The sequence below is a fragment of the Centrocercus urophasianus genome, unplaced genomic scaffold (assembly GCF_019232065.1).
Source record: "Centrocercus urophasianus isolate 14NV4802_14NV808 unplaced genomic scaffold, USGS_Curo_1.0 seq_18, whole genome shotgun sequence".
NCBI lineage: Eukaryota > Metazoa > Chordata > Aves > Galliformes > Phasianidae > Centrocercus > Centrocercus urophasianus.
This window is the reverse complement of record NW_024884733.1, coordinates 6,752,356-6,772,416: the sequence shown is the minus strand read 5'-3', so window position 1 is coordinate 6,772,416 and position 20,061 is coordinate 6,752,356. Positions and strand designations below refer to the sequence as shown.

Sequence of the window (20,061 nt, the reverse complement as noted above, 5' to 3'; positions counted from 1 at the left end):
GGGGCGGGGCTTCTGCCGGAAGTATACGTGTGCGGGAGTAGGAAGCCGGAAGCGATGGCGGCGGCGAAGGCCGAGTGGGAGCCCATGGGGCTGCTCCCCGCGGCGGGGGGCGGCCTCGACTGGGGTGAGAGCGACCGGGAGGGGTTGGTGACCGGGGATCCGGGATGGGCGCGTGGCCGGGCGGAGCTCGGCTCCCTGCTCGGCACCCGGTGCCGGCACCCGGTGCTGAGGCCGCTATCTCCCCGCAGAGACGGTGCTGGGCGAGGAGCTGGGCGAGCTGCTCGGTGCTGCGGAGTCGCGGCGCGCCTCGAGGGACGAGCCCGACGTGAGTACCGGCGGGCCGGGGCGCTGGGGCGAGGGGAGAGCGGCGCTGCGGGGCCGTGTGGCCACGGCTGGAGGGCGTCACGGGCACCTGCGGGCCGGGCGGGGCTGCCCGTCCCTTCGTGAACTGTCAGTGGCGTCTAAAGGCACGCGTTTGTCTGTTTGAGGGTTTTCTCTTCAACCTTGACTCCAACGCATTAAATTAAACCCTGTGCTTTTCGCTGTATGGTCACACCTCCTTCTGGCTCTGTCCCGGGGCGTTTGCCTCGTGGATTTCCCACTCTCTGTGCCTCTTTCTGCCTTTCTTCTGTCTGCTGTGGCCTAACACACAGCCTGTGTGCTATCTCACATTAGTCCCGGGTAGTATGAGCATTCCTACAGGAGTTGTAGGACAGGCACTAGGGAAAACTTGGGAACTGCTGGATTGTTTGAGGCCAAGCCATCGCTTTTCAGCATATTAGCATCAGTTACACGTGGGAGACTCTTACTGCACAGCTTGAGCGGTGGCTTCTGCTCATTCCTTTTCCTGGTGTGCTCTGATGAGCTTTTTCTTCACCCTTGCCTGCAAATATCCATTTTTGTGCGATCTGTGGACTTTCTGAACTACCCTTTATGAGGCAAGCTGAGAATTTAAAGGAAGATATGTTTTCAGGAAAGGTTTTAGCAAGTAAATCCTACCTGTGTATTTATATAAACTGTATGTACAGCGTTAGAGAGCACTCTGTTTTTTGTGCTAGTACTGATAGGAATGTTACATTTTGATAGAGAGCTGAGGTTTAGCAACAGAAAAATGTGAAGCAAAAAGATGGCTGTTGTTTCAAGGGCTGTACAGTAACTGATGTGTAGGAGGTGACTTTATTTTCCTTTTTTTTTTTTTCCTGTTGGATTGTGGAGCCAGTGTCTCTGGTTTTAGAACGTGGTGATGTCAGTTTATTCAAGTGTAGAGAGGCCTGATTCATCTCTGAGATGGTCAGTATATTCCTGAGCAAATCACTCCTTGTGTCTCTCATTCTCTCGTTAAACTGATGCTGACACTATTTTTGTTTACAAGGTGCTTTGAGATCTGATGATGAAAGAGCATTAATCTTCCAATGAAGGTGAAGGAGAGTGATGGCAACGAGTCACCTATCCTGTAATTTATTCAAGGTGGTTCAGTGACTTCACTTAGAACTTTTGCTTTACAAATGACTGACAACACAATGGTAATCAATGGTATTCTTGAACAGAAATGCTCTTATCCTACAGCTCCAGGCTTTAAAAGAAGCCTCATCTCATGTATTCCAGTTGAGAATGTCCCTCTTAAGGCAACTGAAGTGATAGTCCCTTTGCTTGTCCAGAAACATAAGAATGAGAACGTAACAGCTGATGGTCTCATTGTATATTGCCTTCTTCTCTTGTTTCTCTTTCTGAACAGTCATTTCAGGAAAATGATCTGTGTAACTTTCATTTTGACTTGGATTTGATGTCCTGGGACTCAGACCTTTGGAATATTACAAGCCACTCTTATTCAGGTAACTTACTAGCTAAATTTTGCGGGTATGACAATTCCATCCTGCTCCACAAGGGTGAGCTGTTACAGCTTTGTGGTACTGGTAATTTTTGTGACTCTATTTGATCTAGTCCTGTGGTGAGAAGTTACGCTGTGTTTCTGTAGCATGGGTACAGCTGGTAGGAGCTGCCCTACAATCTAAATATCTTTAATCTCACAATTTTCTGCTGTGTCTTGCTTTGGGAATTAAATAGCTGGTATAGAGTGATGTCCTTCACTGATTTCCCCTTGTAAAGAACTTGTACAGAGAAAAATTCTTTATCTTTTGCAGATGCAAATGTGAAGACGGAGCCCTTATCACCAGCCCCTTCAACTTGTTCAGTCCCTTCTCCATCATCTGCGGACTCTCCAGTGCAGAATGTGCCTGTATGCAGAAACCTCCATGTAACATAGATAGCAAGATTAATTCAGGCCCAGCTGAGAGAAGCAAAAAAAACCTATTGATTTATCTATCTGGTTAACTTCATAGCATAAAAAGAAACTAATTTTTTTATTTTTTTTTCAACCCTTGCAAAAACAACTTTCCTTCAATTATGTTTTCCTTCTTCTAGTCCTGTAATCCATTCCTAAAAAAGCATGTTCAGTTCTGTTTCCTCAGTTGTGTTTATTGGCCTGTTTGCCAAACAAAATACCTTCTAAAGGTGTCTGAGTCTAGCAGTTGCTGGTCTCTCCACCCTTTTGTTCTGCTGATATAGAGTGGTGCTGCTTTGGTTGTCAGTGGTACTTGGCACTGAATAAGATAGCAGAGGAAAGCGTTTCTCCTGTTTCCTTCAGTAGCAACACCTGTGATGAAAGACAGTTGTACTCTGAATTTCTTGTAGTCACTTTTATCTATTTCTGAAGTAGTAGTCTCATCTACTTTCTGTTTGCAGGATGATATGGATTTCAGCTGCAGTTCCCAGCTGTCTCCTATCTCCCTCTACTGCAAGAGCTCCAGAAGCCCTGCGTCCTCTGAAGGAGATGCAGAGAAGAAACCGATTGTTGGCGTCACTTCTCGGTCCGGTACGAGAGATTGAGTTACTTAGATTCCACACCTATAGATGCATCAGTTTTAACAGATATAGATGGACAGTGAAACATACCAAAGGCCACGTTATCACTACTGAAATTTTTCACTTCAGAATTTCTGATCCAACTCAGTCTCTTTCTTTTCCTAGTGAATAATTCTGTGAAGGCTCTGAAGAAATGTGGTCAGACAGCGTCTAGGCCATCAATACAACCAAAGCCTCTTTTGCCTGCTGTACCTGAGGCTCAGGCTAACATTGGCATCCCAGCTAAAACAATCATTATTCAGACACTTCCAACACTTGTGCCACTGCCAAAGCATCAGCCAGTTGTTAACATCCAGCCAGCACCTCCCAAAGGTAGGTGAATTGTCATCACGGAGCCAAATCCTGGGGATAAACACTATGTCTGTTTGGGATAGTCTCTAGATTGAAGTTACGTGTGGCAGGTGAAACAGGAAGGGTAGGAAAAAAGAAACAGGAGGGGTAGGATTAAGAGGAGAGTGATGCATGCTTTGCTGAAAAAGCTTCATGCTAAGAAAACAACCTAAATTCTCTCTTACGTAACTGTGTGAAAAACATCAGGTACCTGAACATTGTGTGGAATAGAAGACAAAAGAGGTTATCCTCAGCGTTAGGAGTCATGGAGATAAAGCTGCTGATCTGGATGGATCTCTAGGAATCTTTTGCTCTGTTCTACTTGTGATTGCCAAGTGATGCATAAGGTTAATCCAGTTGTACTCTGTTTTATCCAAAGGAAGATCAACAGAGTCAGTAAGGATGGCTGAATGAAACTTGAAAACATAGGAAGGAGGAGTAAGCCATTTTCACCCATGTGAAACATGAGTTTATGGCTTTTTATATAACTAAATAATATTAAATAAGCTGTTACAAAATCTGCTGAAAGTTATGAGGGTGGTGTTAGGAGTTAGAGTACTTCCTTAAAACTATAAGCTGATGATAACAAGATCAGATTTCCTGTCCATCTGTATGTTTTCATTCGTCCTGTTACTCTGTAACTGGTTTATTTAAGCCTGGGTCTTCATTTCAGAATCCTGAGCATTATTTATTCTTCTGCCAAGAGAGCAGGAACATTACTTGCATTGCAGAAATAGTCAGATGCAGTTGCTTGTTTTCACCACCTGATGGCTGCAGATTCTTGCAATTGACTACACAGCTGATGGCTGGGAGGGAAAGGAGATAAATACATTCAGTGAAAGTATCTAGAAATTATTTTAGTAGTGAAAAATTTCTTTCTTACTAATTGCTCAGCCATCAAAGGAACTAAGCCGTGGCTGGACAGGCTGACATTTGTTGCAACATGCTTAAGGCTGATGGTCTACTCAAAACAGGTCAGCGCAGTCAGCGTGACCTAATTCTTACTGTCTGATGTTCCAGCTGATAAAATACCATCTGGAATGAGGGATGTTGGAGGTACAAATTTTTTTTGTTATAAATACAGTGGTACAGCTTCTTTTCCCTGAGAGCAGCTTCTATGAGGCAGTAGGGGTAAAGAACATATTTGCTTTGACGGTGCACTTTAGAATTCTTTAGTGCTATTTCTATCACAAAAACCATAGGGATTTTTTTCATTATTAAAAATTCTCTGCACGTGGCAGGAGCTGCCAGATTAAAACGTGCCATTAGTTTCAAGGAGTGTGAAGAGCAATACCTTTATAGGCCTTTCCATGAAAGCTTAGAAGAAGAAAGCACAATGTTAGACCATCACATGTTCTACGTATAAAAAAATTGTTGGAAGTATCTCAAATTTACCATTTGAAGTTGTTGAGTAGGATAGTGCAAGCTTACTGTGCCTTTTAAGATCGTCTGTGCAATAAGGAAACCTAATCCTACACCTCAAACATAAGACCTTGGATTGCTAGGTAAATGACTTCATCTTCCAGAAAGTTGGCTAAGTGTTGTAGTACAGAGTCGTGCATATTGATTGGAATGTCAGCTGGAATGTGCTGCTTCTAAAAGGCAGCCAGGTCATCTTGTTACAAAGGATTAAAGAGATGTTCATGTGCTTTCATGCAAGAAAATATTACTCGAGCACCTGCTTGAGTTAAATGTAGTTCTTGGACTGAAATTTCTTGGATGTGAGTGTTCTTAATTCCATTTCAAAGCTCTTTTGGAAATTACCTCATTTTTTCTGCTTGTTTTTCTTTATGCTCTGTTCAGTCTGTGCATAATGTTTCTAATATATGGCAGTACTTTTTTTTTTTTCCAACAACTTGGTCTTGTCTTAGTGTGAGTTGAGACATTAGCTTGTGTTTTGAAACTGTAACTTTGTTCTTTCCTGTTCGTCTTTTTTTTTTTTTAAATATGAGTCACTTCTGTGTAGTAACATTTCCTCTGAACAGAGCAGTAAAATAGAGATGGACAAAAGGGAGAAGAAGGATTAAGATGAACTAGTTAGGTTCCTTGATAAAGTTGCTTTGTGTGTTTCAAGCATTAGCAGTACTGAAACGAGTAATGCTTCTAAAAAGAGTTGATTTCTTTTAATTTTTTTTTTTTTTTCAATTAAATTTGAAAAGCCATTAGGTTTTGGGGGGAGAGATTGATTTTAATGGATTTCTTTAGTAGGTGTAGTTTTGGTTTGCAGGATAGGGTAAGGTTAAGAGCCACGCAGACTAATTTTGAGACTTTTTTTCTTTTCCCCTGTGGAGTGTACTAATGCTGAAGATGAGTAGCATGGATCAGGGGAGCAAGACTTCCTACCAGCTGTAACACTGTTGCCCTATAAACGGATCATATACAAATCCATGTCACGTCATACGCTGAGCACTCATGTTTGTTCTTGTGTTCTAGGTCAATCAGTGGTGCTTCCCCAGCCTGCAGTGGTACAGCTGCAGGCTTCTGGGGTGCTGCCTGCCTCCCAGCCAGTCATTGCTGTCACAGGAGGGACCACGCAGCTGCACAATCACACCGTGAGCGCGCTGCCTGCGACTGCTGCGAATGGCTCAGCAAATGGCAAAATCACAGTGGCTAAACCCTTGCTCCAGAGCACCACACCGGCAGTGGGGCTGGATGTAAGTACTGGTTGTGTGATGATAGCCAATAATCAAAGTTTGGCATTAACCAGCTTTCAGTTACCTGCGTACCGAATGTTGTACGACCCCCAGGGCACTTCATGGTTTTTTGTTGAAGGAAGGTGCGTTTGGGTGAGGATACTGAAGCTTCTTATTTAGACTCTCAGGGTGGTGTTCTTTGCTGTAGTGTCCCAGGCACAATTACTGTGAGCTATGCCCTATAGCATCTCAGTGTGGGGGTGAAAGCAGTGTCCATCCGCAGGGAATTTTGCAGTATTGTGACCCACTTACCTGGCAAGGATCATAAGTTTCACAGTGCTGTTCAGCTGGCAGCAGTTCAGTGTGGCTTCTGGCAGAGGTGCTCAGTCATTAGTATTTCCTAAGGACACTCACTCACCATCTGTTCTGCCTCTCTTTCTGAAATAACTTTTGTGAGAGCTGTTATTAAGGCAATTAATTTTTTGCCTCTAAAGTGAAGAAATCAACAAATGTGAATGTTGAGGAAGTTGTTCTTTACGAAATTCCGAAGGACATGGGACAAATAAAACTGGAGCGACCTTAAATAGCTGAAACTTAATAAGGTGTGATATGGAATACTTAATGTTTGAAGTCTTTAACCCCTGTTCTCAACAGGCACAAATTAGCATTGCTGTACTAAGGTAAGGTAAGTTAGCCGTGCTGACTATTAGCTGTGTGTTCATTTGGCATTAATGCAGAACAGAGTGGAAGTGTCAAACTGGTTGGATAACTTTCCAATGCATTAATTATTTAGTAGCTCAGACTTATTCTTCTACCCTTTCTTCAGCAGTGTCACGCTTTGCAAAAGAATTTCCATCCCAAATGGCCTATTTCTGCTATCAAGAACTGTTCTCATGCACAGAAACAAGCATTGTTCCCAGTTTTAATGCAAATAGGGCACAGGTTCTTCAGGTGTTTTCTTTTCTGCCTAAGGCTGTTCTCTTCTAAATTTGGAACTTCAGTTAGACCTTGGATCCAAATCTTCTGGAAAAGGAGTTCCATCTTTGCTTATGAAGCAGAACTTCTTCTAGGGGTTTATTCTTGAACAGTCGAACCCTTACATAGTTTTCTTGCTGGAAAGCATACCTGTCTAGGTGAAAAGATACTGTGCAGTAACAGGCACATTGGCTGTGCTGGACCAAAACAATTAGATTTGTGTAATTGTGCAAGAGAACTGCATTAGTATTTTCAGATTGTCTTACAGGTTTAATTTAAACTTGCAGGATTGTTTTTCAGACACTCTTACATATTTTTGAGCACTGATATCTTCTCTCCTTTAACTGAGAGAGCTCTGCTATGTTTGTCATCTTTGTATTAGTGTTTCAGATATTTGCTGTTGAGAGTCCTGTTCTTCATGTCAGTGAGCCTCTGTAGTGGACTCAGACTCATCAAAGGACTTGGCATAAATTTGAGCAAAGCCATTGTTACAGCTTAACTTGACAAAGTGGTGATATGGGTTGCAGCACCTTCTCATCATGCAGTTTGTTTGAGTTTCCTCTTGCACACTTGCCTCATTTTCTTCTACATAACTGTGTACCATTTGTTCTGCCTGACGTGCCACCTTGGCCACCGGAAGTTTCAGTGCAGGACACTGATTCTCACTGAGGCATGTGCCTTCTTTGAAAGGGAATTTTTGTACAATTTCCTACCAGCTCAGAATTGTTGGTCACACTTGATGGTAAATTTTTTCCATTTGTTATGTTTGTGTCTGAGCTGCATTTTTTTAATTAAGAAAAAATTACTTAAGTCAGAAGCCACACTGCAGTGGAAACTTAATTGTTAATTTTCAAAAGGCAGCAGAAGGTCAGTTAGAGGACATTATTAAATAATAATAGCTAGATATAAAAAGCCAAGCTGAAGAACTCTGTCAGCACTCATTAGATTTGTGGCTCCCTGTAACCACAATGAGTATGGCATCTTGCCACTGTGTTAAAAATGAGGTTTAATTGACAAAAGCTCCTAATTGTCATTACACTTCATATCTATGTCTGTGACAGTCCATAGTCAAGTGTATAGCCTGGGTAATGGTTGGCTGTGTTTTATATGATGGTTGTGTGGGTATTTCCACCTAAAGAAGTTCTAAGGAGGCAATTTTAAGACTTGGTGTCAGCCTAAATACTGGTCTTACCTACATTTACCAAAGCATAAAAAAAACAGCTGCAGCTGCTCTTTGATACATATTGTGAAACAACACTTTGAAGAAGAACAAATGTTCCCGGATACAGGCAGCATCAATGGAGTTAAAACATCTTGCAACTGCTGTAGACACCATATGTGGTGTTCAGAGCTGCACAGATGTAGCTGTCATATGAGCTCTCTAACACATGTTCTTGTTTGCTAATCTAAGCAGATGTTGCAGGATAAAAAGAAACACTGCAGAACTTTCTTTTGGGTTTAAGAGGGATAAGTTATGAACTTAACACTCAACCCTTCAAATGGATCAAGCTAAGATTGGTTGGTGCTAATATATGCTTGTGAGGGCCCTGAGTGGTGCTCATCCTGGTGGGCACATCTAGGCAGCTTGCCAGCAGCAGAGGAGTGGAAGGCTTTCATTGCAGTCATTCTTCACTAGGAAACTGGTGAAGAGCTTTTCACTACAAAATTGGACAAAAGACATGCTGCCTCTGCAGGCCACTCTGCCAGCTGGAGGAAAGAAGCTGTTAAATGAAAAAATGGGTTGCTGTTCCCTTTGTAGTTAAATGGTATGAGATACAGGCAGTAGGCATGCAAGGGAGTCCGGCTCAGTTGTGTGCTTATAGACCCTTCTCATGTTTCCACTCTAGTGAGAAAGGGTTCAATTCTAATTCCTCATTTTGTTGCTAATAAAAGATATGATTGTGTGAAATTCCTCAGTGTAAGTATGTATTTCTGTTAAAGAATCCCATTTTCTGTGCTGTGCATTGGGTAACTTCAATATGAGGTAGACTCTTCAGTTGTGTTCTGTTGAGTAGGAGACAAAATGTCCAGATCATTCAACAGAATAGAGAAATGCTTTTATAGGTTTCATGTTTCTTGCATTTATGACGTATTTTCAAAGGCAGCAGCTTTTATAAGTTGAGGTAAGAAGCCAACAAGTGTAAAGCCGAGGTGGTTTGGGCTTTCAGCTCTGTGTTAATATTCCCAGTGTGTGTGTACCCAAAACTCTGGGGAGGGCTGTTAATTTTTGTCATTAAATTAACTTTTACCCAGTGACATGTGTGCTGTCTTCTAGCAGGAATATGTAATCGTGTGCCACACAGCTTGCATCCAAGTGGAGGTTACATCTTGCTCAAACTTTGCAATCCTATTTTGAGGTGACAGAGTTTATTTGTAGAAGTGCATGAGTTTTGCAACAGGCCTTTCCCTTCTCTTTACAACATCTGTTGTTTGGTTTTTTTGTTTTTTTTTTTATGTGATGGTGTAATTTTTAGAGCTGGGAAGTAAGAATTTCATCACTGATTAGTGTTTCGTTTTAATGCTGTTGTTTTCCATTTACAGTCTGTGTCCCCTGAGAACCAGAAATTGTTAAGTTAGCAGAGGTGTTCGGTGCCTTGAAGTAGAGCTGAACACAGAAGAGCTGAACACAGCTGAAAAGTAATATTGTTTAAGCTGTCTGTCATTATGAACTGGTTCCCCCTCTTTCTTTTGATTATCAAAATGCTCAGCAATCACAGTGTTTGTATTGGTGCCAAGCCAGCTGTGTAGTGCCTGGTGCTGTACTGCTTCCAAGTTTAAGCACTGCTGTTATTTCACTCACACAGCTCTTTCCACTTCCTGCATCAGAGTTAGGTAGGAACAAATATGCAGATAGGGTTTGCTCCCTGTGAAAAGCCAGGCAAGTACTGGAGGGTTGGCCAAGGAGCCTGAAGTATTTTAGGGATTGTTTGCTAAAATAAAATGAATCGGGGACAGAAATAGTTGTTTATCTGTGGAAGCTTGAGTGTAAGTGAGATTAATATGTCATTGACTGACAATCAGTTATTGCACATGGACCTTGGATTGTACAGGACAGAGCTGCTGTTCATGATGGTGTTTGGAGAACACTGATTGAAGGAGGGCAGTTGAGATAAAAACCACCTGTAATGTAGCAGGTAGGGATGGAAACAGCAATAGAGGTACCTTTTAACATACCTCCAGTGTACGAACACTGTGCTACTACCTTAACTCCAACATTTCTCCAGGGGTTGGGTAGATTTACCAGAGGTTCCAAATACTAAAAATAAAAGTCTGTGTAGTAGTGAGTAATTTTAAGCAAGTATGCAAGCAAGAATTGGTCATCTTTGTTAAACTTCAGGATGTAAAACCTCTTTAAAAGAGAGAGGAAAGTAACAGTATTTGCTCGAAGTATCACACAACTCAGAAAAGCCAAAGCTGCTACATGAACTCATGCCTTGTTTTTTCATCTCTGGGTAGCTGAAGTGATCCTGGCTCCAGACTGGTATGTGTTATGTATTCCAGTCCTCAGTTAGCCCAAATCTTGTTTTTATTTTTTTTCTCCAAAAAAAAGCTTTTCTATGTCTCCAGACGTTTGCTTACGTTAAGTATTGTAGCATTACAAGATTCATTGCAAAGCTAAGGGTTATTGAGAACATGCTGAAATCCATTCCTTTTCCACTCTCTTCTACAAGCTAGAATAAGTACAAGCAGCTTCACTTTCACAGGCTTTTGATGGCACCAAACGAGACGTGTAATAAACGACCTTTTACAGAAAGCAATTAGATCAGCATGGAGACAGCCCGAAATTTTAATGCACTGTAACATGTATTCTTAGTCTCTGTCAACAGACCCCAGTATCATGAAGAAGGATGACACTCTGTAGCCGATTTTCCTTGTAGACATCAATGCTCTACAGCAATATATTGTCCATATACCAGTATACACAGTTCGAAAGCTGTGGTTTAAGGTTCTTTAGGCAGCTAAACCTTAACAGTCTCATCTTTTTAATGCTACTGTTCTATGACTAATTTCTTTAGTTTCCCTACACTTTTAAAGTAGATCTCATCTGTTTTCTTCAGCTTTCATGCTCTAACATAAATGTTACTCCAGGGTATGTGCTGGAGGCTACTAGAGGATAATCCGGTCTATGTAAGATACACCATTGGGTTGTCTCTTAGAGTAAATATAATTAAATCCCATCCTGTTGTGGCTTAATGCTGTGATGGAATTCTTCTGGTTTTAATAAAACAAAAAATACAGTTGCCATTGCTGATCTGTGTGGAAAAGGAAACTTGCAGAGTAGCCTTTGAGCTTGGAGTTTCAAGTTGTTTTGTGTTGCTCTGCCATATCAATCATCGTTGTCTTTGTCAGCAGCGAGATGCCTTCAGTCTGGGTCGTCCCACTCTGTGCAAACCACAAAATGACTAAGAGGTAAATGAAGATAGATTGTTCTGCTTCAGAAAGGCAGCAGAGTCACCAAGGCTGCTGGGAGATAGGGAGGAGTGCCTTTGAACTGTCCCTGTCTGATCTCACAGTCTGAATGTCTGCTAGTAGCTGGAGTGCATTCTGTGCTCTCCTGGAGTGTATTTGCTGATTTGGCATCATCCAGAAGGAATTCAGTTTGTGTGCTGTTGAACGCTGCTGAGTGAAATCAAGCACATTAAGTGGAGTGATTAGGAAATTTGAATCAAAAACACTCTTGTTATATAAATTAAAATGTTAATGTAAGATGCTCCCCAGTATATGCCATCTAATATGTATATGCTTGATGCACATAGCTGATCTCAGACTGCATATTCTATAGTATTAAAAACTGTATGACAGAGCTGGAAAAAGTGCAGAAGCAAGTGTAGTCATTACAGAAATGGCTTCCATTCAGGAGAAACCAAAAAACTAGGACTTGGGAAAACAGCTGATTGTAGCTCTTATATATTACATGTTGAAATGAAGACGTTCTTGCTGCCTTGCAGACCTACAGATATGTATTTACTTTGTTTTGGTTGATTAAATCAGACTGCTGTTTGAATGTACTTGGTGTGTCCCCTGCAAAGGCTGAGAATGCAGCAGAGAACAGAGATGATGCAGGACTTGTTTAGTTTAATTATCTGCGAGCTGCAACTCTTGGAGATGTACCATAACTTCTGTGCTAAACACGTTGGCTGATTTGAGGCAGAATGAGAGATGCAAAACTTTTGACAAAGTGGAGGAGTGGTAATTATGTATGAAGTAGAGGCACTTGTAATTGCATGCCATTAACAGGACTCTGAATTGCCTCTCTAGATCAATGTGTTGAGAAGACAGCAGCGCATGATCAAAAACCGCGAGTCAGCCTTTCAGTCACGAAAGAAGAAGAAAGAATACATGCTAGGGCTAGAGGCCAGGCTGGAGGCAGCCTTACTGGAGAATGAAAAGCTCAAGAAAGAAAATAGCACACTGAAGAGGCAGCTGGATGAAGTGGTGTTAGAGGTAAGTGGCTGCAAGGAAGGTCTGACTGTAATGAAGTAAGCATAATTTGGTTTGTTTCACTTCTGACGTATCTTTGTGTCGCTTCTCTCTTGTTTTTTCCTTTCTAGAACCAGAAGCTCAAAGTATCATCTCCCAAGAGAAGAACCTTATGTGTGATGGTGATACTGGCTTTTATAATGTTGAATTACGGCCCGCTCAGGTAAGCTGCCTAGGAATTCCTCTTAGCCATATTCCTGATATAGTTGCTTGTCGTTATAGTTAGGAGTGAGTTTACTGTGATTTTTGTTTGAACTTTTAGTGTAGGCAGTGTTGTGTTTTAAAGCCTTGAGCTGGTAGACTGTCTTCTGTCCTTTATGCTTCTCATGCCAGTGGCAGCTCCATCTGTATAATGGGACTTTTTTTGGAATCTTCCTCAGCAATAAGACCTGAATCTTGTGCTTCTCATTTCTCTTGAGCTTGGCGTTTTGTTAACTAGTGCAGTGCACAGCATTTTGCTTCGTTTATACCTGAACAGATTAAAGACCTGTATTGAGAATCCTTTTAGAGTTGAGAGCTTTGGGAGCTCATTTGTTTATTTGTACCCATGCTAATTTCAATACTACTAATTCAAGCTGCTGCTAGCACCCAGTGCAGGAAATCCCACTGTTCATTCCAGTGCTTTGCAGTTCTATCCATTAGGTGTGAAAAGCTATGATTTTCCCTTTATTCTTGTGCTATGGATCTGGTAATGATGTTCTTCTCTTTTCTTTCCCTCCAACATCTTTTAATAGTCTTGAAGGCTATTTCTTTTCTCCTTATAATCCTTTTTGTATTTGTTTTGTCTTAGGTATTTTGTTGTGAAATTTCAAACCATGCAGATTTATTTCCTCTTATTTATGCATACCTGCCACTAGAGAACAGCTAGACTCATGAATATATGAGTCTGTATATGCATATATATAATATACATAAATCACATTTTGAGCTTTTCTAGCTCCAATATCTCTGAATTGAGATGCTACCAAGCTGTTACTGCCTTGTCTCCAGGTCGGCCAAGGTTCTGACAAACGTATTTTTTTAACAAGTTAACAGTTATTTTTAAGCTAGGAAAGTATGTTGGGCTAGTTGACTGACTCTCCTTTGAAATGTATCACTGTGGCAGAGAGGAACTAGAGCAGCAAAAAAAAATGCTGTGTTGTTTCTCACCTGTTTTACCATCCCGTGGAAGAGAGAAGATTAAAAGGAGATGTTTGTTGCTTGTCACTGTATTTGACCTGACTGACTTTAGAACATAAGGATCTTTTATATGAAGTTGATCACTTTTTCAAAAGAGGAGGGGAAGGATATTTCAGTAGATTCCTAGTAGTCAGTAATGCCTCCATTTGTCCTTAAAGCCCGTGTCAAACTAAAGGAATGAGATGGGCTAAGTCTGGAGGAAGGGTTTGTTTCTGTCCCGGATAAACTTCTGAAATGTTGGTGTTTTGTATTTTAATAACGTTAGTAAATTTGGTAAAGATGTAATTACTTTTCAAGTGTTTGTACTTCTTGCAAAGACAGTTTCCTTTCAGGCAATGAAATATGCTGATAATTTTACTTTGATAGGGATGAGGTTAAAGAAGGCTGTTTCTTAGTGCATTTAGCGTTTGTTTGGGGATTTTTTTCACTATTAAGCAGAAAAATCAGCTTCCTGATACTACATGATTGCTTTTGATATCCCACCTGCATTTGTAAGCATTACTACTCACTCAATAAATGCTATTCTTATTGAGACATAGAAGAGACAGAGATCTTCCTGAAGCCAGCAATTCTAGTTGTATCTCCATTACAATGACAAGATGGAGCACTTGAAGCTTTTTTTATTTGTGAGAGACTTGGAAACAGAGCAGAAGATGAGAACAGGAAGTCTTACTGCAATGCTCTGAAGTTCATGTGTCAGCTTCTCTGCTCCAAGGAGTGAGAGTTGAGATTGATAGCAAGGAACTGCTGTCAGGGCAGATTGAAAGGTCGGTTTGTGCTCATTATCTTTGTAATGACTGGTAACTTCAGAAATGAGACAAGGTTAATTTTTTGACCTATTGTATATTTTATGAATTAGATAGAGCAAGAAGAAATTCTTGAATGTCTGGTTGCTCCTGGCCAGTGTTACAGCTGTGTGTGCCAGTGTAATTGCTGAGGCTGAATGTGTGGTCTGAATCAGAATTGGATTTAGACAGTGAAGAGAAATGTAACTGCATATTAACAAGGAGCTACTCTTATCTTTATTTTCTTTTTTATTCCCTAGCAGTGTGATTAAGCAATCACACTGCTTTTAAAATACTGGCCGTACCAAGGTGATGGGAACATGGATTGTGCAGCATCCTTTGGAAGGCTCAGAATGTGGGATGTACAAATGCCAACTTCAGATCTCACTCCTCCCATGTACATTTCCTTACCTTTATAGAGGTGTCACCGACTTGTAGCACCGTAAGTGGGTAATTGTGATTGCTGTTGTGCTTAGTCTGTAACAACGAGGGAGTTTCCAATACACATGATGTTTTTTATCTTAATATCTGTGCTAGCTTATAGTTCAGCAAAATAAGTCAGTTTCCCTGAGTTACTGACTGCAGAGAATGTAATTTCTATGCGGAAGTCAACTGGAGATGAATCTGATGTGAAGCTTTGTGAGATGGTTACCACTTCCTCTGTGTAGGAAATCGTCTGCAAACCTGTATGGAGGCACAACAGCATTCAGGCACAAGATGTTTTGGTTCAAACATATTAGCAGTGAATATTGTTTTATTTAAAACCAACGAACCATTGCAAAGAGAGAGTGACATCTGAACAAAGCAGAAATGTGGGAATTTCACCCCCTAAACTCTGCAGCAGATTTTGCGGTTGTCTTAGTTGGCTTTATTGTGAGATACTTCTCAATTTTGTAATCGGAAGTGATGGGATTCTTTGAAGGCTGGAGGTAAAACAAAGGAACAGATATAGGTTTTCTACTTAGCTGTCTATTTCTGTCAAATCAGAGAAGCCAGGGAAGTGCTCCGGTCAGCCCTGCAGGCCATTCTTGGCTTCCAGAAGGGCAGCAGAGGAGCCCCAGGTAGTCCTTCCTTCCTGCAGGGAGCACAGCCACTTGTTGGCTGTTTGTTAATGGTGAGATGTGTGGGATGCTCCACGGAGGACTCTGAAGCTGATTATGGGAAGTGGTCTGGGATGTGGCAGCCCTTGGCAAGTGAATTTAGCACGTAAGATTGATAGCTGAAACAGAATGCTGCCTGCTGACAAGTGTGATATGTGTGTAGGTGATCTGTAGCACTGAAGTGGTAAATAAGGGAGTGGTGCAGGAAGTGTGGCAGGGAAACCAGCACATCAGCCCCAAAATACTGCTTGAGAATATTGGAAGGAAAGTCTAGTCCTGTTCACATAGCCAGTGACAAGAAGCATTCTTCACTCTTAGAATTGGCACCATGTTATCTCTGGTGAAGAATGTAATCTAAATTCAGTGAGAATGAGAAATTAATACTTTCTGGTTATGAAAGTGGGTCTTACAGAGTTTACTGTTACTAAACTACTCTAAGATTGTTTATTTTAAATATTAGTGTAGAATCTGAAATTTTGAATTATTACAAGTAATTTAGTGGGAATTCTATTAGTTAAAGCCAACATTTGCTTTATACAAGATGAAAGGTGCACAGGAGTGTTTCGTCTGTGTGTCAATGAACTGTTCTCTAATCTTTGCATATTATTTAGAATTGGATATAGCATATATAAAAATTTCCTTTTATTATTACTTAAGAATGATTGGTGAGGTGCATGAAGGGAGAAGGGTGCACTTTGACCTCTCTAAGGAGTGAAATCACCCTTTTGCCTCAGCCTTACATACCATGAGGTGCAAGGCAGGAATTGGCAGCATGCAGTGTTTGCACAAAAGGCAGTGAGAGCACAGGCTTTGGCATGCAGCTGGAGCAGGAAGCACAGCATCTGGAGGCAGGTATCTGCCCTTCTGCTTGCCTTCTGTGAGAGCGTGCGTGGGTCAGTGCTGTCAGGTTCTCAGCTGGCTTCATACCCTGAAAGACTGCTGACTTCTGGCATTAAGCAGCCTCTGATTAGCTGTGCTTTTTTTTATCACTCACCATAGGAAATCTGATAATTTTCCAGACTGGTGATTTCCATATTTCTGTTAGAGCATGCCAGGGTACTAACCAGATCTGAGAATGTGTTAAAACAATGCTGAAACAAATAGAAACCAAACACATGTGCTAGTCTAAAGAATCCATGTATTTATTTTAGGAACTGTTTTATTTTTCTTCTCTGTTCCCGTTTGAATATAAATTATTTTGTGCATTCTTTTTAATCCTTAATTTAATCCTTAAAATTCTTTTAAGTTGTAGCCCTACTGGTAGAGACAGCAAACTGCTGGCCTTTTTTTGTAGTAGGAACAAAAAAGTAGGGAAGGGAGAATGGTCACAGAAGATGCAAAAGATGGATTCTCTGCATTTCTGCTTCTTGAGGCAGCGATGCCTGTAAGCCTTGCTTGCTTGTGGCCCTAGCACTGCTTTTTTTTGGCTATGAAGAACATTCAGCGAGATAGTCTTATTTTCATGCTAATCAGTCTGCTCAAATTTACATGTTGATCATCTAACAGCAGTTTTAGAACATTTATAAGGATAGCCAGCCAGCCAGAATGTCTTAACCACTGTTTCAGATATGTAGTGGACAGAAAACAAAAAGACAAAGTTGGAAAGAGGAAGGGCAGATCTATGAAGAGGCTGGAACCAGGGTGGGAGGGGTTGAGAAAGTGATGTGGGTTTATTTTATTTTTTTGCTTACAAGTCAGCCATCTCTGCATGGCTGGAATCCCTTTCAAACGGGAAAACAAACTTGGTGATGCAACCAAAATTCTTAAGCTGTGTTTGGGATGGAAGATGACTGAGGTGGTGATTGATGCAGCTAAGTAAGCTTCTGCTGCTTAATCTCTCGTGTCCTGTTGACCTATAGCAGCTGCACTAGAATTGCTGGCCTTTCATAGAGGTTTTGTTGCAGCTCCTCCCTGGAGTAGGAGTCCTGATGGGTTTTCCTCTACTTTCCAGAACTATCCTGGAAACAGAATAATCTATTTATAGTTGAGAACCACTGAGCAACCTGCAAATAAAGGCACCCGCCTGGGTGGCTGAGAAATAGGATTTGTCTGCTGCTGCTTCTGCAGTCTGCAGCTTGGAGAATCAGTAATTTTCAATTCTTAAAGACTTAAGGGTGTGTCTCATTCTTGTTCTGGCAGCACAAGCATTGGGGAGAAAAGAGAAGTAAGGTTAATCATCTTCTACCAACAATGAGGAAACCACCCAAGGGTAGTTGAGCTGCATGCTACCATGTCCTGCTCTTTGTAAGCGTGAGGCAAGCAAAGCATAAATCTTTGCCCATTGGGATGGTGTCCTGCCTAGCCTGCAGGGTTTTTGTTGGTAGTGGTGTAGCCTCTGAGCTTTCAAAGCAGGCACTGTCTGGGGGCTGCTGGAAGTACCATCCATCAAACATACTTGTATTGGTGTCTGCGTGGCTTGGAGCCTTTACTTAAGCTGAGCAATCTCAAGTTAATGCGTGGGAGAGCAGGATTACTCAGAGGTTTCATGCATTCAGTGGTGGTTTTGTGCACAGTTGCTATTGTTTGAGCCTTACCACTGGGCTCCCTGATTAAAGAAACAGACTTTTCTTGCAGCGAGCAGGAGCCTGGGGAGCTGCTGCATACCTCAGTGATGGGATAGTGGAAAGTCAGAGAAGGCTTTTGGTAGTTCCCTTATACCGTGAGCTGCGTGGGCAAAGAAGTTAGCCTTGTTACTGTTATATCATGTGCAGCCAGTGCTGCATTCCTGCAGAGGTGTTGGAACTGCATGTTTCAGGTTTGGCCGTTCACGTTCTTCCCACAGAAGCCAGTCCTGGGCCAAGGTCTTGGTGTGGTCTGCTTCACACCCCGATAGTGCTCATCATGGCAGGCTTTGTAACATCCCAAATGTGTGCTCAGAGCAGACTAAAGCCTAGTGTCTGTCATCTGCCATAAATGAAAGGCAATATCTAGTAACTGCAAGAGAGCGTTTGCTTCTGTTGTCCTAACAGTTCTCCCTGATGCTGTGTGCTCATTCCTTACTCCATCCCAGCACTGAGCTGAGCAGGTTGCTTGAAAGCATCACTTTAAGAGTAGTGGAGGGGCATTCCAGCCAGGTGTCCTGTTTGGTGAGTGCTGTCTTCCCACTGTGCTGGTGGTGCCTGGTCAGCAAGTGGAGCTGGGCAGGGAGCATTAAGTCTTGTAGCCGTGCCCCGTGATTTCTGTCAGCTTCAGGCTGAGCAGTGGTCTCTGAACTTGTGCTGGCCACTGAAGCATCTAAGAGATGACTAAGAGCAGGAAACCACAAGTCACGGTCTGTACAACAGATTGCATTTCTCGTTCCTTGTTCATATACTCCTGGGCTTCTTTATACACATGAAGAAAGCTTGTAAAGGAATATGGAGCTCCTCAAGTGTTTTAGGAGACACAGCAGAAGTCCAGGAAGATGTTTATGGTTTTAAGACCCCTAAGCAGGGAAATCATCTTTGCTATTTGTGGCAATGGAAGTGTAAGTTTCAGTTCTGAGCTGGGTGTTCATTTGAGTTGGAGGTGGTCCAAAACTCAAAAAGTCCTCTGGTACATCTTTGCTCTGGTGTTGAAATTTCTCCTTCAGGAGTGAGAAAAATAGAAAGGAAAAGGACAAACTGGGTAATTTGGACATAAGGGTTTTGTTCCAGACCTCTTAGAGTCTCTCTGTGTTGGTAGCTTGAGTAAAATTGAACACTCTGAATTTTCTTACTGACTACAACTGCAGGAAGTGATTCCTTTCTCCTCCTTCTGCTGATCACAGCCACATGTTTGTCCTGGCAGAGCAGTGCCTCGGGCCGGCTGTGCTCTCCTGTTTACCTTGTCCTGCTGGTGCATTCACAAAGCCTGCACACAATGCCAGACACTCACTGAGGCTTTCCTCTTTTCTCCAGCAGTTCATCCGCTGGGGCCGGAAGTGAAATTTGCAAAGGTTTCACCCTTAATAAACGTTGAATTGCTTTTTAAAGAAAGCAAAACTCAAAAGCTCCCAGACACTGTCCCTCCAGTTTCAGTGGCGTTCCTCATCCTTCTCTGCACGAGAGAGAGCCACCCTCCCTTCACCAGCCCAGCACTCGCAGAGAGGAGCTCTGGAGCAGAGCGTAGTGCCTTGCTGTTTTATTGTAGCACCCAGGCAGATACGTGGTGCCCTTGCTGACAGTGAGAAGTGGGAAAGCTCCCCAGAGAGCATTTGGTGTTGTCACAGCCTTGTCTGGAACCACTTAAGGAGAGGACATCGTCTTCAGTTGGTGTCTTCTAGCATTGTCAACTTCACCCTGTTGGAAAAATCCCAGCTCGTATTCAGAGATAGTTCTGTCCCCAGAAAACTCTTTGTTATGATATCACTGTTGGCTTTCGTCTAGAAATTCCTGTAGAACTTAAATGTCAGTATTCAAAACTTGAAGTGCATAGGGTTTGTTCAGCCAGAATTAGAAATGAAATTTAGTTCAGGCTCTTGGCAAGGCTTGCTTTTACATTTATCAAACTGACATTCAAACCAAAGAAGTAAAAATACTGCTAAAATATCAGGTGCTATTGGCTTCTTGGAGAAACTGTGACAGGAGGGTTGCTTTTCTTTCCCTCCTGTGATCAAATTTATCTACACTTTTGAGCACACATCTGCATGAGGTAGTTAGTGGTTCATTCTTTTTTTATACCTTGGATCTGATTTTG

General features: G+C 41.9%; 1 protein-coding gene across 2 annotated transcripts in view; it reads left to right on the top strand.

Moving 5' to 3' along the window:
* Window positions 1-33: 33 nt before the first annotated feature.
* Window positions 34-20,061, top strand: part of ATF6 (activating transcription factor 6) — a 73,091-nt gene continuing 53,063 nt past the window's right edge. For both annotated transcript variants that reach the window (XM_042819048.1, XM_042819047.1), the window contains exons 1-9: window positions 34-124; window positions 249-325; window positions 1,736-1,832; window positions 2,142-2,236; window positions 2,743-2,872; window positions 3,028-3,234; window positions 5,686-5,906; window positions 12,120-12,305; window positions 12,413-12,504. In XM_042819048.1, coding sequence (XP_042674982.1) covers window positions 55-124; window positions 249-325; window positions 1,736-1,832; window positions 2,142-2,236; window positions 2,743-2,872; window positions 3,028-3,234; window positions 5,686-5,906; window positions 12,120-12,305; window positions 12,413-12,504 — 1,175 coding nt within the window. In that variant the 5' untranslated portion in view covers window positions 34-54. The remainder of the gene's footprint in view (window positions 125-248; window positions 326-1,735; window positions 1,833-2,141; window positions 2,237-2,742; window positions 2,873-3,027; window positions 3,235-5,685; window positions 5,907-12,119; window positions 12,306-12,412; window positions 12,505-20,061) is intronic.